Source organism: Aspergillus pseudodeflectus (assembly GCF_044049435.1).
Source record: "Aspergillus pseudodeflectus strain CBS 756.74 chromosome Unknown BJX68scaffold_36, whole genome shotgun sequence".
Classification (NCBI taxonomy): Eukaryota; Fungi; Ascomycota; class Eurotiomycetes; order Eurotiales; family Aspergillaceae; genus Aspergillus; species Aspergillus pseudodeflectus.
Window position 1 is genome coordinate 297190 of NW_027263812.1, and position 24229 is coordinate 321418.

At 52.4% G+C, this 24229-nt stretch overlaps 12 protein-coding genes across 12 annotated transcripts; 3 read left to right on the plus strand and 9 right to left on the minus strand.

Annotated features, from left to right (window-relative positions):
- Nucleotides 1-466: 466 nt before the first annotated feature.
- Nucleotides 467-3229, minus strand: BJX68DRAFT_242050 (Zn(II)2Cys6 transcription factor). The gene is made up of 8 exons (XM_071040922.1): nucleotides 3117-3229; nucleotides 2754-3063; nucleotides 1806-2555; nucleotides 1658-1745; nucleotides 1245-1580; nucleotides 1098-1189; nucleotides 936-991; nucleotides 467-879 (listed from the first exon to the last, which is right to left on the minus strand). Exons 1-8 carry the CDS (start codon nucleotides 3170-3172, stop codon nucleotides 588-590), a joined length of 1980 nt encoding a protein of 659 aa, XP_070896757.1. The 5' UTR covers nucleotides 3173-3229; the 3' UTR covers nucleotides 467-587.
- A 479-nt stretch (nucleotides 3230-3708) lies between these two features.
- On the plus strand, nucleotides 3709-5475 carry BJX68DRAFT_277335 (flavin-containing monooxygenase; the record flags this gene model as incomplete). Its single annotated transcript, XM_071048308.1, has 3 exons — nucleotides 3709-3961; nucleotides 4026-4426; nucleotides 4477-5475. 3 exons carry the CDS (start codon nucleotides 3709-3711, stop codon nucleotides 5473-5475), a joined length of 1653 nt encoding a protein of 550 aa, XP_070896758.1.
- Nucleotides 5476-7631: 2156 nt separating this feature from the next.
- BJX68DRAFT_242057 (epoxide hydrolase family protein) lies at nucleotides 7632-9239 on the plus strand. The gene is made up of 3 exons (XM_071040923.1): nucleotides 7632-7976; nucleotides 8028-8888; nucleotides 8947-9239. The coding sequence occupies exons 1-3, from the start codon at nucleotides 7737-7739 to the stop codon at nucleotides 9106-9108; spliced, it is 1263 nt and encodes a 420-aa protein (XP_070896759.1). The 5' UTR covers nucleotides 7632-7736; the 3' UTR covers nucleotides 9109-9239.
- Nucleotides 9240-10351: 1112 nt separating this feature from the next.
- On the minus strand, nucleotides 10352-11680 carry BJX68DRAFT_277336 (kinase-like protein; the record flags this gene model as incomplete). The annotated part of the gene is made up of 4 exons (XM_071048309.1): nucleotides 10352-10573; nucleotides 10616-11076; nucleotides 11154-11205; nucleotides 11630-11680. 4 exons carry the CDS (start codon nucleotides 11678-11680, stop codon nucleotides 10352-10354), a joined length of 786 nt encoding a protein of 261 aa, XP_070896760.1.
- Nucleotides 11572-14412, minus strand: BJX68DRAFT_242059 (uncharacterized protein). The gene is made up of 8 exons (XM_071040924.1): nucleotides 13900-14412; nucleotides 13788-13843; nucleotides 13709-13731; nucleotides 13414-13655; nucleotides 12870-13348; nucleotides 12582-12824; nucleotides 12422-12511; nucleotides 11572-12348 (listed from the first exon to the last, which is right to left on the minus strand). The coding sequence occupies exons 1-8, from the start codon at nucleotides 14171-14173 to the stop codon at nucleotides 11776-11778; spliced, it is 1980 nt and encodes a 659-aa protein (XP_070896761.1). The 5' UTR covers nucleotides 14174-14412; the 3' UTR covers nucleotides 11572-11775.
- Nucleotides 14413-14568: 156 nt separating this feature from the next.
- On the minus strand, nucleotides 14569-15313 carry BJX68DRAFT_277337 (BTB/POZ domain-containing protein; the record flags this gene model as incomplete). Its single annotated transcript, XM_071048310.1, has 1 exon — nucleotides 14569-15313. One exon carries the CDS (start codon nucleotides 15311-15313, stop codon nucleotides 14606-14608), a length of 708 nt encoding a protein of 235 aa, XP_070896762.1. The 3' UTR covers nucleotides 14569-14605.
- A 477-nt stretch (nucleotides 15314-15790) lies between these two features.
- Nucleotides 15791-17022, minus strand: BJX68DRAFT_269154 (FAD-dependent oxidoreductase; the record flags this gene model as incomplete). The annotated part of the gene is made up of 3 exons (XM_071046271.1): nucleotides 15791-16248; nucleotides 16342-16931; nucleotides 16991-17022. The coding sequence occupies 3 exons, from the start codon at nucleotides 17020-17022 to the stop codon at nucleotides 15791-15793; spliced, it is 1080 nt and encodes a 359-aa protein (XP_070896763.1).
- A 56-nt stretch (nucleotides 17023-17078) lies between these two features.
- On the minus strand, nucleotides 17079-18735 carry BJX68DRAFT_242064 (rRNA-processing FCF1 family protein). The gene is made up of 4 exons (XM_071040925.1): nucleotides 18530-18735; nucleotides 18228-18454; nucleotides 17979-18144; nucleotides 17079-17907 (listed from the first exon to the last, which is right to left on the minus strand). The coding sequence occupies exons 1-4, from the start codon at nucleotides 18563-18565 to the stop codon at nucleotides 17767-17769; spliced, it is 570 nt and encodes a 189-aa protein (XP_070896764.1). The 5' UTR covers nucleotides 18566-18735; the 3' UTR covers nucleotides 17079-17766.
- On the minus strand, nucleotides 18659-20094 carry BJX68DRAFT_242066 (tyrosine-protein phosphatase). Its single transcript, XM_071040926.1, has 2 exons — nucleotides 19286-20094; nucleotides 18659-19222 (listed from the first exon to the last, which is right to left on the minus strand). Exons 1-2 carry the CDS (start codon nucleotides 19809-19811, stop codon nucleotides 18876-18878), a joined length of 873 nt encoding a protein of 290 aa, XP_070896765.1. The 5' UTR covers nucleotides 19812-20094; the 3' UTR covers nucleotides 18659-18875.
- Nucleotides 20095-20799: 705 nt separating this feature from the next.
- On the minus strand, nucleotides 20800-21270 carry BJX68DRAFT_242070 (uncharacterized protein). Its single transcript, XM_071040927.1, has one exon. The coding sequence runs from the start codon at nucleotides 21242-21244 to the stop codon at nucleotides 21086-21088; it is 159 nt and encodes a 52-aa protein (XP_070896766.1). The 5' UTR covers nucleotides 21245-21270; the 3' UTR covers nucleotides 20800-21085.
- BJX68DRAFT_242073 (major facilitator superfamily domain-containing protein) lies at nucleotides 21271-22638 on the minus strand. Its single transcript, XM_071040928.1, has 2 exons — nucleotides 21816-22638; nucleotides 21271-21751 (listed from the first exon to the last, which is right to left on the minus strand). Exons 1-2 carry the CDS (start codon nucleotides 22595-22597, stop codon nucleotides 21517-21519), a joined length of 1017 nt encoding a protein of 338 aa, XP_070896767.1. The 5' UTR covers nucleotides 22598-22638; the 3' UTR covers nucleotides 21271-21516.
- A 1-nt stretch (nucleotide 22639) lies between these two features.
- BJX68DRAFT_242075 (uncharacterized protein) lies at nucleotides 22640-23819 on the plus strand. The gene has a single exon (XM_071040929.1). It carries the CDS (start codon nucleotides 22675-22677, stop codon nucleotides 23122-23124), a length of 450 nt encoding a protein of 149 aa, XP_070896768.1. The 5' UTR covers nucleotides 22640-22674; the 3' UTR covers nucleotides 23125-23819.
- The last annotated feature ends 410 nt before the right edge of the window (nucleotides 23820-24229 follow it).

The following is a 24229-nucleotide window of genomic DNA, read 5'->3' on the forward strand; positions in this document are numbered from 1 at the left end:
CTTCTGGAACTTGGTGCCACCACTTAACATTCTTTTGTTTCTCCGGCCATAAGAGTCACTCATCCATTCACTGAACATTTAGGCTTGAATAAATCAACAAAGTCTTGAGCTTCGTAGCTAACTTGTACTGCGTAGAGCCCAAGCCATGTTAAGAAGCACAAGTCCTTAGGGACTGTAAATAGATATATTCTTATTCTGTCTAAGGGTGACAGATCACAGGGTATATCTGCACAAGGATGGGGCAGTTTCTTAATAGACGTCTTAGAGAATGCTACTGAAATTGAATAGTATATAGTACGCACGTCTTTAATGTATGATAGATACCAATTCACCTCCGTACACCTTAAGTAACAACTGCCTCAAGCCTCCACCAAATTGTGAAAGCGAAGGTTGATCTTGCTCTATAGATTTCAGCCCGGTACGGGCTAAATCCCATATGCGAAGCTGTCTTGCGTACTTCATCGACTCTTGATCATTAAAAAAGTTATTACATAGTGTGCCGTCTGATGCATAAATACATGCCGGGAGCCTTTGGTCAATCGTCATTCGCTGAGCAACCTGTACCCATTCATAATGATTTCTCGTCCCTACTGAAATCCCCAGAGGTTGCGCAACTCCGAGGCCCGGTCTGAGGTTTTCCAGCCTGTCTCACACTCAATTCGTGCCAATTGCTTTAGAAGCGCGATCTTCTCAGATGCATACTTTTCGGTTATATCTGCGGCCACTGGAGGAACCGGGCGGCCCCAAGGGACCTCTAGGTGAGAGCCAACCCACGTGGACTTGTTACGTCCGGATGTGTCTTGGAAAGAGCTCGCGTGACTTTCTGAAAACGCCGTGCCCGCAATATAAAGAGGTTGTAATTGATTAACCCAGTTAGGACTGTATTCCGCGGACCTGGTCAGCTCTTTCCGCGACCGCAAGAGCGAGGTACATACTGTGAAATATTCGAAACAGAAATCCCGCCAAGTTCACGAGCATGCCAGACAGGATCCTGCCATTTTCATTGGGCCATTAGCTATCAGATGGTTTCAGGACACACGTGGAGAAGCATGGCCTCTTCTCGATCTCCATGAGCCAAATAGTCCAGATCTGCTTACCATTGCAGAGACTGGCGCGTCGACTCTTCTCCTGAGGCAGCCAGATTGAAGGAGTAAGATAGAGCCAGCATGATAAAAGGTATTACCACAAACTGTCCATACAGTTGGTCAATGGTAGTATCAGAGCAAATAGTTGGAACAACATACTGGAAGATGACCGGGAAAATACCACAGTCGGAAAAGGATTCGTACCCGTCGACGTTTCCCTGAGCAGGGGACAAACTTCTTTGGGACGCAGGCGCCACCACACTTGAAGTTCGTCCCAGAGTTCTCCGACGGAAGAGTAGTACGGAGGATCGCTATCCCTATGGCAAAGCTGGGCGTCCGCTAGGAGATTCACGATCCGTGCAAAGACGAGAATTGCCAAGTTGCAATAATCGTCAAGCGTGCCATTGGCTGCTACCAACGGAATGGAGCTATTATCGACCCACGAGTCAGTAGGAATGAGAAGCCGTTTGCCGCTAATGAAGGCAGCCCAGACGTCTATTGCAAAAAGAACACAGAATCAGACAGGCGCCTTTGAAATAGGGTTCGGCTGAGGGTTCATCTTGGCCACATACCGATTCGAGCGAAGGCCCAAAAGCAGGACTTTACAATGCCGCTACATGAACCGTTCCATTTTCGAGAATGCAAGAGACTGGCGCAGCCCTATTGTAAATCCCACAGGGTGAGTTGATAAAATAAAGCATGGGGACAATGGATACAGACCTTCAGGTGACGCCGCCACTCCCACACGCATGACGCCATCATCTCGTAGACGCAAAGAAGAGTGCAAGTCGCCAACACGGTTGCGCTTGCTTCATCCGGATCCTGACGGAGTAAGAGTTGAATTGTATATTGATACAGCTCGAGTGTCAGTGATCTTGGCTGGTCCTGGACGGCATCACGCTGTCGCGATGCCAATGCGATCGCCGATGCGAGGAACGATTTCGAAGCAAGCATCTGGTGGACACTGCTCAGTGTGAAATGCCTCTCCGAATCAGTGGTCTCACACCAAGTTCCAGTCTCATAGAGATATGACGAGAACAAATGGGCACTTTCCTCGTTTGTTATGGGCATCGAGGGCTCCGGCAACCATAACGCATTCCGAGACGCAGCCAGTCCTAAAGAAAACGGCAGCGCATATGAACTAGGACTGTCTACCAACTGCCGCACTTGTACTGGATCATCTTGTCGCAGCCTGTTCTCATCGATATCACTTATACTACCTGACTGAGCAGGGGACAGCAAACTTTCAATAGTGACCTCGCTAACAAGCGACCTGACATTTCCGTTCGCCCGGACAGGATCATGTGAGGCAAAATTGAGCGTAGGTTGAACATCTTCGGCCCGCGGGATACCCGGACATGTCTCATTAGGCAACGGGGACTCGTCGCGTAGGGGATCAGATCCACACGGTGAAAGGTCATCGCGAGGCTCCCGATAATACCTGACTACCTCTGCAGTATCATCTATTATCTAAAGACTCACTGGTCAGCATCGTTCTCTCAACAGTAACAGGGCACGCAAGGCCTTGGCCTGGAGGCTATCAGGGCCACATAAGAGGTGTTCCGGAAATCTGGTGATGCTAACAATAGCGACGGTATACCAGAAGGATAGACGATTGGTATTCTGTCTGTTTTCACAGAGGCGTCTAAAGAGTGAGGGGCCACTTACAATGGGCGCGGAAGGCTCCAGCGACGACCTCTGATTATCACTCTGTATATCAGTCGCGGGATCTTGCCGTCCTTTCTCGATTGCTAGGAGGGCTGCCCTTTCGGGAGTTGATAACCGGAGGCTACGGGAGGGATGAAAAGAGGCCTTCAGGCCCCACTGACAGATGTAGCCCCGCGCTTCACAGCGTTGACACTGCGGTCGCCTTTCATCACCTAAATAAACTACATTAGTCAAAGCACTGCTCCTTCGTGGTTGCTGGGAACCCAAAGGCGTCATCACACATTTCCTGCGACGGCTGCGACAGGGCAGACTATGGATGCAGTCAGCTCACCGTGACCGACTTGAGTTCGAAAGGCATGTTACCATCCAGACCGCGTCCTAGTTCTCGTCGAGTGCATTTGCCGATTCTCAACTGACATGCAGGGCACACAGGGTTAGAGAGAAAAAGAAAATGATAACAATGATGCCGGAGATGCAGGAAGGGAACCACCTGGCAGGGTGAGCGGCTGGACTTGCCTTCTTGAACCCTGCATTACATAATCGACCCTGTGGGGCCCCAGGCGGTTCCCTCCACTGCCGAAAACCGATCTTGCATTGACTAGCCCAAATAGTACAGGAGCCAGGACGATTCGTAGTCTCGGCTTTTTTGGGCAGTTGAGGCCCCTTGGAAGGTGCAAGCGCAGACACGGAGAGCATTGTGCAGACTTGACCAAGAAAAGAATTGGATGCTTCTAGCGGCAATAGAGAGCGATAGCGCGGAAAACAATAGCTCGGAGTTGGCGAAAGATGGACAAGAAAGACCACACCAGGTAGAAACTATATATATTGTCCTGTATCGGCACTTGCTTGTCTGGAGCGTACTCCTGGAGTCACAAACGTCACAGTCGCCATCAACGTTCGCATGAGATTGGAGAGAATACCATAACATCCATTGCAACAAAGCCATTCCTGCAAAATGAGCTCGTCCAAGGAAGTTATCATCATCGGCGGGGGCGTATCTGGCCTCGGCATGGCGGTGCAGTTGAAACGCCTGCTTGGCCATGACAACTTCACTATCTACGAAAAATCCGATAATATAGGAGGAACCTGGTGGCATAATAGGTATCCCGGCTGCGCTTGTGATATCCCGAGCCACTTCTACTCTTTCAGTTTTGCGCTGAAGCCCGACTGGACTACGATGTACCCCGGCCGTGATGAGCTACATGCTTGTAAGTTGACAACAATTCGTTCCAAAGTCTTCCAATATATATGTGGTTGACTAGAAGCTGGCAGATTTCGTATCCGTCGCTGAAAAGTACGATATTATCCCGCACTGCCGGTTTAATGCCATGTGTCTCGGTTTGGTGTGGGATACCGCCCGTTCTCTGTGGGTGTGCACTTTCCAAGACACCAGCAGTGGAGAGATATACAAAAGGGAGGCTCCAGTGGTAGTCAGTGCTGTTGGCACGCTGGATCGTCCCTTCGTCCCTAATATCGAGGGCTCTGACACTTTCGAGGGCAAGACCTTCCACAGCGCACGTTGGGATGACACGTTGAACGCCTCTGGGAAGCACATCGTCGTCCTAGGCAACGGCGCATCTGCCACTCAGTTTGTGCCAGAGTTGGTGAAGGAAGTCGGCCCAAAAGGAAGCGTCAACCAGTTTGTTCGAGGTGCCCATTGGTGGACAAAAAGGGTAGGATGGCTGTCGCTTCCTCGATGTTCTTGCACTAACTCTTTGAGTAGGGAAACCCGAAGTACTCAGAAGCCTTCAAAATGCTGATGAAACACGTGCCATGTGCAGCACGCGTCTACCGGCTTCTTCTGGCATGGGAGCTTGAGAGAGTGTTCTTCTCTTTCCGCATGGATGCGAACGCTAGCGGCATGCGTCAGAAGATTCGGGACGCTACGTACGCCTATATCGAAAACGATGCTCCGCCGGAGTATCGTGAAATTCTAAAGCCCAACTATGAGCCGGGTTGCAAGCGTCGAGTCAATACCGCTACCTACCTCTCTTCGCTTCATTCGCCACAGATGTGTTTGACCAAGGATCGGGTCGTAAAAATCGGTCGGGACCATGTCATTACTGAAACTGGCGGCCGATACCCTGCGGATGCTATTATTTACGCTACGGGCTTTCTCACTCAGGAGTGGCTTCATCCTATCAAAGTCAAAGGAATAGGAGGTAGGGACTTGCATCAAGTGTGGGATGCTTCGGGTGGTGCCGAGGCCTACAAGGGCACTGTGGTCACCGGATTCCCGAATTTTTTCATCCTCTACGGCCCGAATGCAGCTACTGGTCAGCATTCTGTCATCTTCCATTCGGAGTGTCAAATCAACTATTCCTGCAGACTCCTGCGCAAGGTGTTAGGCGGGTCAGCAGACTCTATCATGGTGAAACCGTTGGCTCAGGAGCGGGACCTCGCTTGGGTCCATAGGAAGCTCCAGGGGCTTGTTTTCAACAGCGGCTGCCAGAGCTGGTGGATGGACCCCGTCACAAAGAAGAACACATTCATCTACCCAGATCCTATGTACTTGTACTGGGCTCGTACCATCTTCCCTCGCTGGTCAGACTTCGAAATTCGAAAGAACCAGGCGGGATATTCTTTCGCCATAGTCGCCGTTGGTATTGCGGTGTCCCTGGGTGCGCTGACCTGGTCTTTCGCCTCACTTCCTGATACCGCCATGTGGGCTACGGGATTGAATTGGTTAGCTAGCGGAAAGTGGATGACGGCCTATTTGTGAGCGAATCGTGAAGGCAGAGCTTCCCCTAGGGTATACTGTACCCTGTGAAAAAGCTTCATTATCACTTTCCTAGACCATCGCACTCTGTTTCCGCATTGTTCTCAGGTCTGGATTGATGGAGACGTCTCGCGTAAAGTTAGCTTTCTGTGAGAATACGGAGCACGGCTGTATCGGAAGTTTACTTTTTGATGAATGTACTACAATCCAGTTAAGTTCCGTCATCAAGGAGTCTGGTATTGACCGAGTAGTTCTAAAATTATAATCTTGAGCATGTAGGGGTCCAGAAAAGGATCCTCCCAAAGCGAAGTGATGACGGCGGGGCGTAGCACCTTTGGTTCTGACCGTGTCACTCCTTGACCAGCCGGCTACCGCAACATGCAAATAGGGTAGTTGAGGGCAAGCCAAATTTATGGATAGTAACCTCCTACATCTGCTTCGTACATCTCTTATTTGGGTGCCAAGCAGTGCTGTGCCCTGAGCCGTGATATTTCGCTACGTCGACTGGCAGCGAGTATCTGGACAGGCCGGGGTGTTTGGTTTGAAATCAAGTCCAAGCATATAGCGTTGGCCTGTGTATTGGGAGAGCGAAGTTCGACGGACTAGTTGTAGCGGCAGAACACAGTCTGCAAAATACTAGTAAAGACGCAGATGCTCTCTTTGCTTAAAAGGCGATGGCACTCCCAGCATTTCCAGCGTTGACAGGGACAGACATATTTCGCCGGATTCTGTTGGCAGTTCCTGGACCAACTGGTCGTACTTTTGTGAAGTGTCTTCAATTGCAGCTTTTCTTTGCCGCAATCCGGAGGCTGTTGTATATATCCGTCTGTCCACAGACTGTCCTTCCCTTGGACATGTGCAACTGAGAAGATTTCGCATACAACCACTACAGTGCGGCCTCTTCTCGATGCATTTCCTTTGGCGCCGATGACCTGAACGAAGGGAAAGTCAGCACGGACGCAGTGCTCCGAAAAATGCACGGTACTTTGTTTGTGAATCGGGGCTCGACCAAGTAAACAATGAGCTTCGTATACGGAATTTATTCCGGATAAAATCAGATTGATTTCCAATCAATCTGATATCCGTCTTGTGTATAAGCTCTCAGGATTTCAGATGTGAACAACAACAATCAATCCTTTTCTGAAATGCAACAGCGTGAACTCACATTCACGACAGCCACTTCTAGTCCGTAGTGTTGCACGGGATGACATGAAGCCTATTCTAATTTGTGTTATTGGGACGTGCCCTGACGGCTCAAAGCGCACTGGAAACCAAGAAAATGGGTGAGGCGAGTCCACAGCAGGGTTGTCTATTGGGAGATCAACCTGCACATAGCCTACAATTTCCCTTCACAGCATTTCTTCGGATCTCTCCCCACTACATAGGAGATGGACGAGATTGTCGAGATTGTCCGCCGGATTGGCCGCCAGCAAGGTCACACTGGGATGAGTTTTTCGAGTTAATCAAGTGACGTCTGTCGAACGCACTTCTCCTGAAGGGAGGAATGTATGTGCGTGTTGCTTTATATATACATACGCCTGGGCAGCTATGGGCGCTCTTTACCAAGGATGCCTAGTCATGCATAAACAATAAAGCTAGTTAAAGTACGTTCCATTATGGCCAAACAATAGGGAGCCGGATCCGATATGCCTGTATCAACTGCGGGGATTTTTCTGCCGGGGGAGGACATTTGTTATTGGGGCCGTCGATCACCTGACCGACCAGCCAGCTCTGGAAGCGGAAGAGGCCCAGGAGTTGTAGCTAGCTAGGGAAAAGTAGTCAGCATCGAGCAATCTTTGATCATCTGGAATTGTTTCGCTTGACAATATCGCCTCTGGGAGCAGTACCATTAGTCTACAGCCTCTGGCAATCCATCTGGCCTCCGGGCTACCGCATGGATCTTCTTGGCCTATGGATCATGATGACGTCTACCGCCTCGACCTTCTCTGCACTCTGACCGGCCGACCTGCCAGCGTGCTTCGAGGCCTACCGGCAGCTGGCTTCTTCGGAATCCATATAGCAACACCTGCTGTGTCGGGGGTTAGACTCGCGTGGCGGAAGCTCTACCTCTGGCCCAATCCGGATTAGCGTGCATGGTGGGATCACCCAAGGCGCTTACAATTGCCGTCGGCTGAAAGCAACTCCAAGCGCCGGTGCCTCCTGATATCCGTACGACTACTTAACCGTCCTTCTGCAATGTCCGTCTTCCAGGTTTTGACGGACGTTGCATCCATAGAACTCAAGGATATCATTCAGCAGCGGCTATGATGGGCTTGAAGTCACCAGTTCTTCTGAAAGACCTCAAATTCAACATTCCCGTGCCGTATACGCCGCACGTGGACCAGCAACTGCTCGAGGTGACCAAGCAAAAACTTGCCTTAGCTCGGTATCCCGAAGAGCAGACAGATTTTGGAGAGAAAGACTGGTATCAGGGAGCCAAGGTCTCCCGTGTAAAACAGTTGGCGGATTTCTGGAAAGACCAGTACGATTGGGAGGCGGAAGAGGTGCGTTGAGATATATCCTCGTGGCGAGCTATCGCTGATTCGAACCTTCAGCGACGCCTGAACGAAATCTTCAGGCATTTCCTAGTCAAGGTCGATGTCCCTGGCTACGGCCCGTTGGTGCTGCACTTCACCCACAACCAGTCTGCCAGACCGAATGCTATACCATTGCTCTTCTCCCACGGCTGGCCCGGTTCCTTTGTGGAGGCTATCCGGGTGGTGCGTCCTTTGACTGAGCCCGAGGATGCCAGAGATCCGGCCTTCCACCTCGTTGCCCCGTCAATTCCTGGTTTCGGGTTTTCACCCGCCCCCTCAAAATCCGGCGTTGGCCCGAATGTGGTCGCTCGCGCCTACAAGATCCTTATGACCGACGTTCTGGGGTACCCCAAGTTTGTGACCCAGGGCGGCGATTTCGGCTCTTTCATTACACGGGCCATTGCCATCCAGTACCCCGCATGTGTGCGCGCACAGCACCTGAATATGTTCCCGGTGCCTCCTCCAACTCTCTGGTCCGCACCGTGCGCGTACTTGCGCTGGTGCCTATCGGCGCTGACATACTCAGAGTTCGAGCACGAGGCATTGCGTGTGCGCCGGAACTTTGAGCAAGATCAGAGTGGCTATCTCGAGGAGCAGAGAACCCGGCCGCAGACGCTTGGGTTCGCGCTGGGGGACTCACCACTCGGGCTGCTTGCGTGGTTTGTTGAGAAGCTCCATGACTGGGGCGACGTGCATGAGGCGTTCAGCGATACCGATATTGTTACTTTGGTGATGATGCACTGGATCCAAGGCGCGACCCCTGGCCTGAGGTTTTACAGGGAGGCTTTCGGACGCGGAAAACGTGAGGCGGACAAGACCTTCGAGACTTATGTGTCGGTGCCATGTGGTGTCAGTATGTACGTGAAGGAACAGCTGCATGTGAGTCATACGCCCCGACCTTGTTGCGCGTGTCCAGGAGCGTACTAACATGGTAAAGTGCCCTCGTGACTGGGCAGCCCGGGTTGCCAACATTCACTATTGGCGGGAGTATGACCGAGGAGGCCATTTTTCGTCACTGGAGAGACCGGATTTGTTTGTAAACGATCTTCGCTCTTTCTTCTCCTCCCCTGCGGTCATGGAGTCATATGCTCGGCATTAGAGACTACGTGGCCTTGTATGCTACTACGGCAGCCCCTCCTAAATGTAAAGAATGTCCGCGTATCCTACGGCAGCAGAATACATTTTCAATTCTCAGCAAAACTCGGAGACCATCTTAAGATCAGCTTCTGGGTCGAACGTGATTCGGAACATGTACACTATGTAATCCTCTACCATCAGAGGACCCCATCATCACTTGGACGTCCACTGCCAAACTTGAATCCAAATAGCCCAAATAATTCTTCTCCGCTTTATATCGATGCACCAGATCTTTCCCTACATGCCAAACAAGATCCGCCCTGAAACACGTCAACATCAATAACATAGACCTACTACAGTTTGTATATTCCAGGTTTGAGACAAGGCAATGGCTACCTCAATTGACCTGTAGGTTCACCTGTACCTTCTCTTGGAACTGATGGCTTCTCCCAGGTCCCCCGGATTTGATCACAGCCTTCGAAAGAGTCGTTTAAAAAATTTGCCTACATGGGTGGACTAAGGTCGTATCAGGCCTTGCAAGTGAAGGTCTATTGTAGGTTGGACGCTGTGCCCGAGGAACTTAGAGGGGCGTAGAGATAGGAAGCTATCTACTTACCAAATAACCTGTGGACAACTAGTGCATACGGTCAAGCTCAGATCCACGGCGCGGATCGTATCCACATTAGTCTTCTCAAATGGTCCTCCGCCCTTTTGTGAGGTAGTCCACATCACGCCATGCAAGGTTTGTACTCTGTGATTCCAAAAGTTTGTCTGCAATCCCAATCAAAACGCATGACCACCATCATGTTTCCTTGTTTCCACACCATGTACGCAATTCAGCCTCGGCGAGCAGAGCTACTTATTGGCCATAACAAACTGGGCCCTTGAATATCCGAAAAGGCTCACAAAAAAGTAAATAATCACCCCACACTCCACGCGTTGTCGTCCGCAATTGTGGGGGCGTTATACTGTACTCCGTACGCACCACTGCAGGAGCTGCGACTAATGATTTGAGGTGCTCTTCTTTGGTCCCAAGGCGTGGCTTGACCAAGCATTACTTGGAGCAATCTAGCAGCAAACTAAAATAGATCTAAGCACCATGGTTCCGAATCTGGGTAAAAGACGCCACGCAAATGGGGCGCATAGAGGTGGCTTACGTGATCTAAAACGAGAGCAAAAGGACAACCTTGGAACAACGCGGGGCGACTTGACCTCTGTGCGTTGGAGACGCAAGTAAACTCCAACGACACAGACAGCCAAAGCCCCTAGGGCGGAAGAACATGCACCTGACAGTTGGATGCAGACGCTGCAGACGATGATTCTGCATTCACCGTCTCCCGATACCCAACCCTAGCACGCCCAAAAGCAAGAAGAACCTGTCGCGCAGTCGTGTACTGACCCATCCAACACTGATATATGACATCGCTATACTTGATCCCCCGGACAGAAGGAAACACCGGGCGCTCATAGTTCTCCGCAATAACCTCCTAACCCACATCGTCAACCTCCTCATACGGCTGCTGACCCACCATAATCTCGTACATAAGACAGCCCATCGCGAACAGGTTTGTCGGGTATGATCGCGGTAGATCAGGCGACTTGCGGTACCGGTCTTCCTCGGTAACGAGTGGAGGCATGTCACTGCCAATCCCGGAACCCGCAAAGTCGCACAGTCTGAGTAAGAGGTCGTCGGGAACGAGGAAATTGCGCGCGCTGATGTCGCCGTGGACGATGGAGTGTTGGTGGATGAATGCGACTGCATTGGCGGCGTTGCAGATCCACGTGTGTCGAACTTGGTTGTTTAGTTGGGATGAGGTCTTGCGAATATACTCGAGCAGGTTCCCATGCTGCATGTATGGCAGGCGGATTCCGGTTTCTGTAATGACGAGGCAGTTGAGGATGTTGTCGTGCTTTGGAATGGATGCGTAGATGAGCTTTTCCCGGTCGATGCATGCTGCAGAGAATGCTTCTTCTTCTTTTATATGCGTGACTGTTTCTTCCCGCATTTACTCAAATCATGCCGAAGGGGGCTTTTGAGAACTTGTGTGTCGTTGGTGGCATCGCGACAGATAATGCCCGAGGACCCAAAAGCGACCATGGGCCGTCGCGTACCAGGAGGCTAGAGGATTATTAGATGATTCATGATGTTGGCGGGGGGGGTGGGGTGTGGGTGTCAAAATAACCCCGGGGAATTGAGTAATAGCTAGCTGAATTCTGGGGGACCCGTCCTATTACAGTTGACGGAGGCTTGTATGCCACGAGGCAGCAAAGGCCGGCGATGCCTTGTCACTCTTGAGGATCAGAAGATAAATAGGAAAAGAAAGGGATAAGACACCCACCACCCAAGTCTTAGCAACGAGTGAGGACCTTTAATCCCGGGTTTAAGGCTTTGAGCTTACACCTAACTGATCTGTTGGTTATATATAGTGTCCCTGTCGTCAACATTGTGCCATGCATATCACATCAGGGTCAGCAGTATAGACTGCCAAGGGGGAGATTCGCGATGAAATTCTCTTGGTAGATTTGGAATCTAGCCTACCGACCTCTGCACAAACGGGGTCGTTTACACACAAACGTAAACCAGCAAGAGTCATGGTGTGTCTCGAGTAGATGCCACCCTAAACGAGGTAGACAAGGAATTTCCAAAACCTTCCAAACGCTCGACAATTAAGACATGAACAAGAGGAAATTACTGCGCGCGGCCGGCCCGTATCCAAACTCCCAAGCTCGCGAACCCATAAATCACATACATTCCAAATAGAATCCAGGATGACACAACGTAGGAAACAATACATAGCCCAAGGCATGCATGCAGAAATATTGATACCGAGACCTGTTTAAAAATGTGAGTTTTCCCGCGGCGGTGCTGCATATCACTAAAAGGGTCGGCGTTCTGACTCCAGCGGGCTGATATCGCAGATATCAAGTACGGTTGGAACTGGAAGACGTATCTAAATATCAAAAGGTAAGCGATGGTGGCTGACAAAAACCATACTACGATGGCCGCTAGAGATGTTGAGCCAACAGACTCCAAGACCGCGCTTATGAATGCGAGGGATAGCCCTAGGGAGAACAGGGCCCATTTGGAATATTTGCGCACACGGGTGTCGCCCTGGAGGAGACGCGCAACGATGCTGAATATCCGCAGCGCGTACAGGGGGATAAGGATTGTAATGCCGGTGAGAGGTATGGCGACTGCAACGAAGTAGGTTATTGGCCACGACGAGTCGTTGATTTCTCTCGTGTTCATCCCGAAGAATGACTAATGTTTGGAACTTGTTAGTGGATCATGAAGCTAGACGCTGTCCCGTTGCTTTCTGGCAGGCTCGGCTTACTGTAACAAACGCCAATGGAATAAAGGTTGATGCCAATATTGTCAGAATGACCGTTGTGCGGGCTTGAGACAGGCTGTGCTGTTCCATCAACTGGTAAAAGTAAGAGCTCTGTTTAGTAAGGGTTGTTTAACTGTGAGGAAGCGGAGCAAATGCGACACACCAGTTTTCGTAGGTCAACCGCTTCTTTATACACTTTGGCTATCTCATTTTCGGCTGTGCGACAGGAGTCTCGGATGGAATCGATCCAAGGAGGTATCTGATGGGACACCGTCCATTGAGTAGGAAACTCTTCTAGCTCCTCCCGAATCTTGCTCATCAACTTGCGTTGGTAGTTGAGATGTTCCGCATACATCAGGCAGGAATGCAAAGAGGCCGAATCGGTATCAGCGATGTTTTTATATTTCTTTCTGGATTAGCAAAGTACTTTCAAGTAGATTTGTATACATACCAGGTGTCTGAGACCTTTGACTGTCTCGCGCACTAGGAGCCGGGCATTGTTGATACCAAGGATATACAGGTACTCGAGAAACGCTACCCAATGGTGCGTTTGTTGGGTCCAGAAAGGCTGTGCAGTGTGCGTTTCGATCTCATGCAGGATATGCCTATACGCCTCGTACATTCGATGGTCGGCCAATACTAAGACGGAATCCCAGGTCTGTTGATCGCTCCCGTTGACAGTCGCGTGCTTCCCCCAAATCGAACAGCGCATGCGGGATGTTGGCGGCTTGGCATGAGGCTTGAAGATATGTACGTACTGCCAGTCGGGCTTTATCTCGGGAACCTCGTCGGGAAATACGAGGGTCTTGACTGCTGTTCTGGAAAGTGCTCCTGGTACGATCGACGTTGTCTTGACAGTGTGCCACCTGCCCAGATCAGATGGAGGGTTAAGTTGATAGTGTGCTCGAAGGCCAGACGGGTATAGCTCCTCTATTATATCATGGTGAGTACAGATGTCAACTAAAAGGTGTTAAATGTCCAACGAATTGACCAACCTTCGCCCAAGTCCGTCAACAAGCTGGGATCGTCGCTCCAGGTCTTGTTCAGCAGTGCCGCCAGGAGGTGATAGAGTTCGCGTGACTCGTAACCTAATGAATCCCATCCTAACAGCAGAGCTGCCACTGCTGCACATACGCAGACCTGCTGGGGCGATGGGAGTCCTGCACTCGTGGCGTTTCTACCAATCCTGGATTTGCGGGGATTGGGCGGGCGGATTTCATCTGGGACGGTGACGACTCTTAATATGCATCAGTAGTTACTCGGAACATGAAAGGCTTGGCAGATACTTACAACATATTGTTACATCCAGATGACTTTGCATGGTATCCTTGTTAGTAACGCTTATCTGAGGATGATGATGATGACGTACCGTGGAACGGGTCTTGAGCCACTCAAAGAATGACTCTAGGGATGTAAAGACTGTCTCTGCATGTACCACAGTTAGTGAATGCTCCTCTCTTCTCCGAGCTGTACTGATATACCGGACCGGTCCAAGGAGGTATAAAGTGAGACATGAAGATACTCCGGTATCCGTTCGGGAGAATACCACCCTGCGTCTTTCCAGAAACGAGACAGGCACTCCAGCGACCTATTTCCTTGATCTTGAACCCAGCAAAACCTTTCCACCCGTGGCAAGCCTGATGCTGCGGCTGCTGCTGTATCCAACTGGGTATCTGCTGCAAAACGAGTGATGGCGTCCTTCAGAGTGACACGTATCTGCACCCTCTTCTGATTGAGGGCCGCATCCGAGTCCATCTTGTGGGAGGATATGCTGTCTTTTTCTTTTTTTTCCCTTTGAATCGATTCCCCTGGCTTGATCTTATGTCCGGGTTCGTGTTACAGCCTTGCGGGAATTTAGGGGGCTGTGTCGACAACCGCCTCTGGGCGCGCGATCCTACTGGGCAGCTGCAGGGTTGAGCTTTTAGGTCAAAGCCTCTGAGACGTGGCACGTTGCTGAACGAAAGTCCTGGCTTTTGGTGGCTTGTGTGGCGGGCGTGCCGAGCTGAATCTTCTCGAGGGTCAGGGAGCGAGGCAGATTGTCGGTCTCAAAATCAGCCGCAAAAAGCAAACATTGTCATGCACGCGACTGAGCGCCTGCCACAGGGTCTGCGCCCGACCAAATTCTGTACTACCATACAAGCTCTATGCTGGTTTGGTACTAAGTGGACTTTCCCATCAACTCTGGTATTAGATATGACCCGTGTGGAGCAGCCTATCCAGCTCCTCCCCACTAAACGGATCGTGAAAAGTAGACCATGGCCCACGGCCGAGCCCAACACTCTTGATAACCCCTCCCAACTCCTGCAGCAGATCCCCCGCAGACTCCGGCACGTCATGAAACTCGTGGGAGAACTTGAAATCCTCCGAATTCAGGTACGCATCTGTCGATGCGCTGGCAAGAAGTAGCCGGGCCAGATGGCCCTTTGGTAGGCGGCTGGCCGCCTCGATGTGTTCCGCTGTTATGCAATGGATATCGGCGGCAGGACTTCGTGACAAGATCTCATCCAGAGGAGGATTGTGCAACACGGCCGCTCGAATACATAGCGCGATCTGCTGGGCCATGGTCGTGTCGCTGATCTTCACCATGTCCGCAGGTCTGGCCAGCTCGATCGTAGCAGTAATTTGGTCTGTCGGAGATTCATCGCCGACAAGAACGAATCGGCCAAGGTACAACCACTGCAGCAGCAATTCAAAACTGCGAGTCGAAACGACTCCGGGGACATCGCCTAGTTCCGCTGACTCTTCTTCAGCCTCTCTAAACTGCCCTTCAAACATCCCGCGGAAATACGGCGAGTGTTTGCAGAGAAGGGCCTTGGAACCATTGTAAGTTTCGGCTCCGATGCGTATATTGACGACTGGGCGTGGTAGAGAGGCATCTGGCTGATTTGGAGACATGACATTAGCCACGGACTCTGATGGAGATGGGAATGCAAACCCGCATACGTACCACTTTGCGAACTCTTCTTACGACGCGTTGCGTACGCCGTCAGACTGTCCGGTCGACATTGTGGCGTCCAGGAAGCAGAAGCAGAAGTATCGGAAGGCCTATTATTGAGCGGCTCGCACTGTTAACTGGATCTTGGTTGATAGCGTTCAGAATGTTGCGGGATCAGCTTTGTGCGTTTGTGCCAAGGATATCGTGGCGACAGCCCTCTGTTACTTGTATATCCTGAGCGGGGCGGATGGGGAGGCACCACGCCTAGTGTGGTTTGACTAGTCTGCACAGTCCTGATCCATTCATCCAGGCGTAATGCAAGGCTGGAGCTTGAATTGTCGCCTCAGGCAACGGGGGATGTGGGCGACTAGATACACGCAGCCTTGAGAACCGAGCAATTGTCCGCTATAAATACAGGTGCAATAGACATCATCCATTCAAAGCTTCGCCTTCTCTTTAACCTCCTCCCCCCCCTCCAACACAAGGCTAACAACATCCCCCGCAACCCCCCACGAAAGCTCATACCCCCTCCCCGCAGCCCCATACCCATGCACAATCCTCCTCCCCTTTTCTGCCCTCCCAGGACCCCCAACATCAACATGCTCAACCTCAATCCTCATCCCGCCCTCCCTCGCCGGCCGTCTCCCCACAATATCCCTTACAACATCAAACTCCCCACCGTTCTCCTCAGTAAACGGGAACCATTTCTTTGCGTTGCGTAGGAGCGTCTCGCGGACGGCGAGAGAGGGGTTCGGGTCCCAGTCGTGCGGACCCTTTGTGCCTCCGATTATGGTTCCGCCGTCGAGTGGGCGCGGGATCGAGAAGGACCAGGTTCCGTCGGTGTTTTGGCGGGTCAATGTGGTGGTAGTGGGGTTGCGGACGAGACAGGTTTGGCCTGTTCACTTTATCAGAAACATTCCTGAGAAGGGAAAGGAGGAAGAGGGGCAGGAGGAAGGAAAGGAAGGATGGAAAGGAATGACAAACGCACCTCGAATGATGAAGCTTTTTTCATCCCCAAACCCCACCCCAGAACAATTAACAACAGTCCGCACATTCTCGCCGAGATAGAACGCCTCGCGCGGATCCGCAAGCGTATACTCCCTCGTTCGCCCACCAAGCAAGATGAACCTGCGCAGCAAATATGCCAGATAAACCGGCGAATTCACCACAAACGTCTCATACCGCACCCCCCACACCACGCCCTCCGGCAACTCGCTCTTCTCCAGAAACCGAAACCCATCGAGGTGCCCATAGTACGTCTCGATAGCCTTCTGGTCGCGATACTCCGCCGGTGGGTTCTCGAGGTGTTCGATCCCCTCGACCTTTGCAATCCCCGAGGCGGGATCCTGGGAGGCGATTTTGAAGTACGCGTATGTAGCCTGTGCCTGCGATTCTTCGCGGAGGGATTGAGGCGTTGTGCCGGGGACGGGGCGGTAGTGGGCGCCGGCCCAGGGGGAGGCGTAGTTTAGGGATGTGGTGGTGGGCCAGTCGCGGGCGACGAGGAGGACTGATTTGTTAGTGCTTTTGGGGAGGGATTGTTGGAGGCGCAGGGCTGTTGTGAGGCCGATTACGCCGGCGCTGGGTGGATGTTAGCTTGTGTGCGGAGTACATTGGTTGTAAATGGGGTGGGGGTTTACCCGATGACGACGATGGTTTCGGTTTCTGGCATTTTGGAATCCGAAAATGTAATTGATACGACTGTTCCGAGCGACTGTTGATGAACGTTGGTGGGTTGGAGTAGATGAGGGGAACACGGGCCTATTTTATTTGGTCCCCGCAAGGCAGATTAGATTAGCTGCCGAATCTCGGCCGTGACTCAGAGTTGGAGAGAGATGCCGATAACATCCTTACGGGCGGCGGACAAGCTGTCAAGTTATCGGCTGCTTTTGTCCGGAATACGAATGTAACCACCGACGCATCTGCCTCGTATTGTTCGAGATCGGCGGCAAGGCGCCATTCGAGATCGTATAATGGTGGTAAGAGCTAGAATTGGGGAGGCTACGAAAGAAAGTTTCCCGAAGGAAATTCAGTGGAGGGTATCATCAGAGTCTCATTATTGTGATTCGGTGCGGCCAACGGGCAGCCTTGTGAGCCTGTCTGGCTTCTGTGCGCCCGGCCATCGCTCAGCCACCACAACCCTGCGCCGACTACGACTGCCCAGCTATCTATCCTCTTGAGTCTGCCAGGCTAAGCAAAAACACTCTTGGCGAAACTCCGGCGCTGCGACAAAAAACTGGCGGTTTGTTTCGTCCCGTTTTGTCTCTGATGGGCCAGGCCGAACCAATCTGCAACCCATCCGATGACGGCAAAATCGCCATCGACCTGAACTGCGACGATCTGCAGGGGTGGGAGGCAACATCGGCGATACGGCGCGGGATGCTGCGGGGAAAAATGTGATCGCGACGCCCATCGCTTAGTCCATCGCGTCGGGCAGTTTCTCAATCGTGAACTTTCCGCGGGCGACCTTCATGATCGGCACACCGGGGATCTTGCGGAGTCGGCGGCAGAGGTCTTTATCGTTTGTTCCGACGATGTAGATGCGGTGTTTCGAGACCTATTTCATTCCCGTTAGTCGGAAGTTCTTTCAAGTTCGCATCGGCTTGAGAAAGGGTGGACTTGACTTACCCTGTCGACGAGACAGTCATCGGCGTAGGTGCCCTTGTGGTCGCACTTGACACGCTCCCACCTCGGATCCTTTGCAACCCGCAACGCAAGCCGGTATTTATCGCCCAACTTTTCCAATTCGGCAATCGTGCAGTCTGTAAACGTGGGGATACACTTCGCATATAACCTGCATAGCACAGCAAGAAAGGCATCAGCGATCCATTCCTTCCAATTCCAATTCCTCAACTCAGAAACCAAGTTATAACTCACAAATCCATCATAGCAGGCAACAAATCGAGTTTCGCGCGGATAGCATGCGAGACAAAATTGGTATCGACAAGGACGCGGTACGGCGGACCGAGCGCGGTATTCGCAGCGAAGAACATGTTCGTTGGGGCAGCCTGGATGTGGCGTGTGATTTCCTCGTCGGGCTTTGGTTTGGGCTTCTCGGGGGCTTTCTTGAGGCGTTCGTCGCGGGCTTTGATTGTGCGCTTCATCTGTTGAGGCGGGTAAAAGTTAGTGGTTGTGGAATGGGTTTGGTGAGGAGAGGAGAGAGGTGGAGAAGGTCTTACCTGCGCAAACTTCTTGGTTTTCTTCGCGATACCCATTTCGGCGGTTTGATGTGTGATGAGGAGTGAGATGTTGAGGTGAGCGTTGAGCGAAATGTTTTGCTGATAAGAGCAATCTTGGATCAAAAAAATTGTCGGGCTGCGGATTCACCGCCAGAGGTTTAGTCACGTGAGAGGATGTATGCACAAATACATAAATCTAAATTGGGAAGGCGTGATGCATAACTTGGAAACTGTACAACCCATGCCTGCTCTTGACTTGGTCTTTCTCTCTTAACACAAGCTTGATAAAATCCAACAACTCAGACAAATCCACCCAAGGATCTAGGTATCTCTCCGCGAAATGAAACTAAAGACTCCCCTCCAGCTTCTTAATGACCAAATTCTCTCGAATCCTCTGCACATCCGATTCCGAAAACCCCAGACTCTGTACGTATCCGACCGCCCCGCCATGGTTCTCATCAAGCGCCTTCAGGAATCCCGTCATTCCAGCAGCATGCACGCCCCAGAGGACTAGGAGAACCGGGTTATCCCACGCGGATTTCCCGTAAAGACTCTCCATCGCGGCGAGGAGTGCCGGGCGCCCGGGCTCGAGGCCGACGCGCGTCAGCGTAAAGTCGTGGATGATCGCTTCGTCGGAGCTCCCTGCGAGTCGGTGGATGAGGGCTGCAAGGACGCCTGTGCGGTCCTTTCCGGCTATAGCAACTTATTAGTGCGTGCGCCGCTGGGAAATTAGGAATGCGGACGTGGTCGACAAACCAGAGCAGTGAAACAAAAACCCCTTCTCGGGCTCATCGCGAATATGTTCAAAAACAGCCTTGTACACCGGCGCATGCGAGACCAGATAACTCAAATACATATCAACGAGCCTCTCCGTCGAGCGCTCCGGATCTGGAACGGGCGCCGTCGCCGAAACAGGCGGCTTCCCCTCCAGCGTATCTGGGATCCAGATTACCTCGACGCCATCAATAACAGGACTCGGTTTCTTTGTCCGCTCATCGGGGCGGCGCAAATCGTAGATCTTTTTGATACCCAGCGTTGTGAGCGCTGTCGCGCCGCCGTCGGGGAGTTCGGAGAGCGGGGCTGCGGAGCGGTAGGCGAAGCCCGGCCGGAGGACGGGGGGGAAAGTTGAGGAGGGCGTTGTTGCGCTGCTAATGTCGCGGAGGTTGAAGATGCCGGGGACGGTGACGAAGGGGGCTTGCGAGACGATTTCGGCGACGATCTCTGCGGGGAGGGCGGCTTTGATGTCGGTTTCGACGAGGGTTTGCAGGTCGTAGGTGGCCATGCTGATGAAACTTGGTTTACGTGTCCGACTGCAGTAGGTGAGTGAGACTCGCTCGGTACTTATACTAGCTGTGCGAAATGCAAACCCTGTGTCCGTCGCGCAGCGGCAGCGCACCTCGCAGCTCGCAGGACGCAGACGCAGTTAAATGCAGGGAAGATCAAGGCCTCGGCCTGGACAGCCAGGTGGGGTTCGGCCTCGTCTCGCCCGTGCGTTGCGCCGCGTCGCACGGCGCTAGCTTCACATGGCTGCCTCCGCAGCAGCAGCTCCTCCGCGGCGGCCACCCGGCGACTGGGCAACTGTAGATCGCCCGAAGAGGTAATCTCGTATAGGGCTGACAAATATAGTGTTATCTGAGACAGAGCGCGGGCCGATATCCATTATTACGATTGTGAGTGATGTCTTTGCGGGCTGATAGGTTTGGTTTCGTTTAAGTGGGCTTTGGGGTAGATTTGTAGAGGAGTTCGAGACGAGCTGTTCGGTCAAGCCTTCTTGGCTGCGATGGATATGCGTGGTAAGGCACGGATACGAGCGTTGGGGTGTTTCAGACTGAGTACTTTTGGCACTGCCGGCAGATGTCGCGTGGCCAGGGATGCGGCGAGTTCGGAGGAATAGGGCTCCGATTGCCAGATACGAAGTACCATTTGCCCTTTGGAGAATATGCTCCGGATATCGCGTTTGGGTTAATTCTCCGGGTGATCTTGGCTCTTCTTTCCTCTGATCAGATCCTGGTGGCTTTTGCCCAGTGAGCTGACGTTGAGAGGATGACTCGGACCCCGGCCCAACTTACGGTCCTCCAGGCTGGGATACTTACTTGCATACTTGCCCATCCAGAGCCATATCAAAAGCGATTTAACAGGAGAAGAGAACTTTTAGTCCCAGATCTGCCTCTGCCCAGACCACCCATATTGCTTCGGACAGCTTTACATCACCTGCCTCATATACCCCGCACGTACATCTACTCTGTCTTCTTCCCAACCATCCCACCCCCCCTCAACCCACCCCAACTAACCAAACACACAACCCCCATAGCCGCAAACATCAACCAATACGCCGCGCGATAGCCCACCAGGATTCCCTCCTCCTGCGTCTTGGTGTCCGAATGCTCCGTAACCGACGCCGCAATCGCAGCGCTAACCGCCAACCCCACGGAATTGCCCACCTGCGAGACGGAGTTGAAGACGGCGCCTGCGAGCGCTTGGTTCTGTCCTGGGTACGCGCGGGAGATTATTAGGTTCGAGACTGTGAAGAGGACTGCACCCGCCATATCTGTTAGTTTATGGGGGTCTATCGCCTGTTCGCTTGAGGTGGAATGGGAAATGGGTAGTAGGGTGATAGAGAAGGAAAGGAAACTGACCATCCGCATGCACCGGACTAAGTGCCATAGCCACAAACGGCCCGCGCCAGTATCCCCAGTCGGGGTTGACGAGGGCCATGAGTAACGGCGAGACCGTGCTGATAACCCCCGAGACGAAGACCAGTATCCCGACTGTGACTTTGTCGACCATGTACCCTGTGAAAATGTTGGTGGCCGCGCCCGTTATCACCATGGGGATGAACATTAGCGAGGAGTGGAGGGCTGTGTTGTGCTGGATTTCTTGGAAGCTGATGCGCATTCATTGTTAGCTGACTGACTGGCTGTTCTGATGGCTGAGTAAGGTAGGCAGGCAGGTAAGTGGGTATATGGTTCCAGGGAGGGATGGACGTACTAGAGACTCGTAAAATACTGCAACGCATTCAACTCGGCCCACGCAAAGAAGACGATAATGCACGTTGCGCTAAAGACGGTATTCTTCCAGAGACTATTGGGGATGAGGGCGGGTCGCCCATGGCGCTCTTGGTATCCGACCCAGGCGACGAAGACGGGGAGGAGGATGAGTGCGATCACCAGCAGGACGATGATGTATGTATCCCCGAGGCTGTGGTAGCTTTCTGTGATTTGCCTGGGATTAGTGTTAGCTGGTTGAGTTGATATAGGAGGGTGTAACAGAGAGCGGGTGAGCGCACGCAAGAACAAACGATAGCAACGCCAGCGAAACACTGATAATCGGCGCCCCAACCCAGTCGATCCTCTTCAACCCACTGGTCAACGACTCCCCAGCCGCCCTGGGCTTTTCCGCAGGCAAGCTCCAAAATGCAAGAACCGACAGCGCCGCATTGATAATCGCACTGATATAATACCCAAATCGCCACCCAATCGAATCCGCAAAGAACCCGCCCAGAATCAACCCCACCGAGTACCCGAGCGGCTGGCCCATGCCCATGGCCGCAAACCCCAGATTCCGCTGCCGTCCCGGTGGAAACGTCCGCGTCATCAGACTCACCGCGCAGGGGAGACACATTGCAATTGAGATTCCGAGCAGTGTCCGGAACGCGATGAGCTGGTTCCCCGTACGCGCGAGACCACAGGCCAGCGTGAATAACGCGAAGAGGATGCTACCAGTCAGCCACATGCGCTTATCGCCGAGGACGTCGGCGATGGCGCCGAAGATGAGCAGCGTGCAGCCGGCGGCGAGGGCGTAGACGGCTGCGGGCCAGAGGATCAGGTCGCGGCGTAGTCCGAGGTCCGCGGACATGGCGGGGAGGGCGACGGTCAAAATGCCGGAACCCATTGTGTTCAGGAAGCTGACGCCCGTTAGGGCGATTACGGCGGTGATTGCTTGGGCATTGCTTAGGGCGTGTGGTTGGGTGGTGATGGGTTCGGTGTCGGGGTCTGAAATTGACAGGGCATTTTTGGGAGGTGCTCTGCTGGTTTCGGCGCGTGCTTCGATGACGCTGGTCTGTGACATTGTTGTCGGTTGCCGGTTGTTGGTTGTGGGTTGGGGTCGGAGTTTGGGGTTTGAAGATGGAGGACCGGGGTATATAAATGGACGATGTCACTGACAAGGCGTATTCTCCAATGAGAGTTCGTCAGCAGCGGCGGAAGAGTTCCGCCAGCAAGAATGCAACGTCAAGGGTCTTTGTTTGTCAGCGAGTAGCCCCCACCCCCCAGCCCTATGCCAAGAACGGTAAAGTACATATCCCTTTGTTCCACTATGTCAGCCCAATCGCTGGATGTCAAGATGCAACACGATATTCTGGGACGATCGCACGAACGGATTGTTCTGTATCTTCAAATTACAATACGCTTTGCTCGCCAATAGTAATCAGACAGCCTGATCAGATGCCCGGCCTAGCCCATTCTGATACCCCCCACAGGCGGCGGCGATCCGTCTCTGGGCTTTATCTTGGCTTTCAGAAATTGGCGATCGCACGCCAGGAACCAATCCCAGTCACAATGGTGTCCAGGGTATCAGTGCCATACCCCCGCCAATAACTCTTGCTGATATATAAGTTTCGGGTTGTTGGTCAGGCCATTGTGCTGGTATGCTGACTCTCCGTCCAACGCACGAACCAGCAGCGAGACCTCATTGAGGTCCTTGAGCCGGGAATGTCCAATGCAGACATGTATGGCTTTTGAAGCGATCCCATGCTCTTTGTACACTTAAGAAACAGAACACGCGAGGTGCGCAAGTTTTGATGAAGTTAGCAGTTGGTATAGGCCTGGAATAGGCTGGTGACCAGATTCTGTGAGAATCGGGGCCGGTCATTCCAGCTGGGAAAGACCATCTCTGCACTGAGCTAGAAATGACCAGGTCATAGAGGCCCCAGCCGGCTTAAGCTCATCGTCTTGACAACAGGAACAAGTCGGTACCCTTCCAGGCGGCTGCTGAATAGAAAACTGGCTCTCAGGTCTAGTCGGGCCCGGTGCTCCCATTTCGCAATGGCCTCGATACGATCGTTCGAGATGTGCACAAGGCACGGCTATGAAGATGTCAAGTCCACCCGAAACGGCGTGAACCGCAAGCCACTCGTGCATCCAAGCCACAGCTGCCAGATTCCATCTTCACGATGCTGCTTTATGGTCAGCCCCGTTGTACTGGCGGCCTCAGCAGCTGCCGGAACTTCTTCGAGTCACCGATTTCGTAGAAGGTACGTTGACCATTGGGACGAAGAGCGCACTGTCCGAACGTGAGCGGGTTGCCTGACGCACAGGCCCTGCCGCATAGCACTTACTAATGAGAACAAGCCCTAACGTAATTCCCGGGTCGTCCGATCATCCCGGGTCATCCGATCACCCACCAAAAATTCCTCGCGCGTTCAACGCGTAATTATTCAAGCAACCACCATGCCACCAAAATCGCGTCAATCACGTCAAAACTTGGTGGAACAAGAGGGCAGAATCCAACTTGCAATTAAAGCCCTAAAGAACTGCGAAATTCCAAGTATTCGTCGAGCAGCAGAAACTTTTAATGTGCCCTATACAACACTTTCAGATCGACTAAGTGGACACTTATTTCAAGGAGAACTTCGGAACCACAACCTCAGGCTATCTAAAACTCAGGAAGAGACCTTGATACAATGGATTATATCTAGGGATA

Coding starts and splice junctions, on each gene's coding strand:
- BJX68DRAFT_242050 (XM_071040922.1), bottom strand. CDS start 3,172: ATGTCAGTTGAGAATCGGCAAATGCACTCGACGAGAACTAGGACGCGG. Junction 2,556..2,753: donor TGGAGCCTTCCGCGCCCATT/GTAAGTGGCCCC, acceptor GTGAGTCTTTAG/ATAATAGATGATACTGCAGA. Junction 992..1,097: donor ACGCGCCAGTCTCTGCAATG/GTAAGCAGATCT, acceptor TGAAAATGGCAG/GATCCTGTCTGGCATGCTCG.
- BJX68DRAFT_242057 (XM_071040923.1), top strand. CDS start 7,737: ATGATGGGCTTGAAGTCACCAGTTCTTCTGAAAGACCTCAAATTCAAC. Junction 7,977..8,027: donor ACGATTGGGAGGCGGAAGAG/GTGCGTTGAGAT, acceptor TCGAACCTTCAG/CGACGCCTGAACGAAATCTT. Junction 8,889..8,946: donor ACGTGAAGGAACAGCTGCAT/GTGAGTCATACG, acceptor AACATGGTAAAG/TGCCCTCGTGACTGGGCAGC.
- BJX68DRAFT_242059 (XM_071040924.1), bottom strand. CDS start 14,173: ATGGACTCGGATGCGGCCCTCAATCAGAAGAGGGTGCAGATACGTGTC. Junction 13,656..13,708: donor TCTGGATGTAACAATATGTT/GTAAGTATCTGC, acceptor ATGCATATTAAG/AGTCGTCACCGTCCCAGATG. Junction 12,349..12,421: donor TTCCATTGGCGTTTGTTACA/GTAAGCCGAGCC, acceptor TCCAAACATTAG/TCATTCTTCGGGATGAACAC.
- BJX68DRAFT_242064 (XM_071040925.1), bottom strand. CDS start 18,565: ATGGGTATCGCGAAGAAAACCAAGAAGTTTGCGCAG. Junction 18,455..18,529: donor AAACCAAGAAGTTTGCGCAG/GTAAGACCTTCT, acceptor CCGCCTCAACAG/ATGAAGCGCACAATCAAAGC. Junction 18,145..18,227: donor TTGCCTGCTATGATGGATTT/GTGAGTTATAAC, acceptor TGTGCTATGCAG/GTTATATGCGAAGTGTATCC.
- BJX68DRAFT_242066 (XM_071040926.1), bottom strand. CDS start 19,811: ATGGCCACCTACGACCTGCAAACCCTCGTCGAAACCGACATCAAAGCC. Junction 19,223..19,285: donor GTTTTTGTTTCACTGCTCTG/GTTTGTCGACCA, acceptor AAGTTGCTATAG/CCGGAAAGGACCGCACAGGC.
- BJX68DRAFT_242070 (XM_071040927.1), bottom strand. CDS start 21,244: ATGGCCCTCGTCAACCCCGACTGGGGATACTGGCGCGGGCCGTTTGTG.
- BJX68DRAFT_242073 (XM_071040928.1), bottom strand. CDS start 22,597: ATGTCACAGACCAGCGTCATCGAAGCACGCGCCGAAACCAGCAGAGCA. Junction 21,752..21,815: donor TTGCTATCGTTTGTTCTTGC/GTGCGCTCACCC, acceptor CACTAATCCCAG/GCAAATCACAGAAAGCTACC.
- BJX68DRAFT_242075 (XM_071040929.1), top strand. CDS start 22,675: ATGGACGATGTCACTGACAAGGCGTATTCTCCAATGAGAGTTCGTCAG.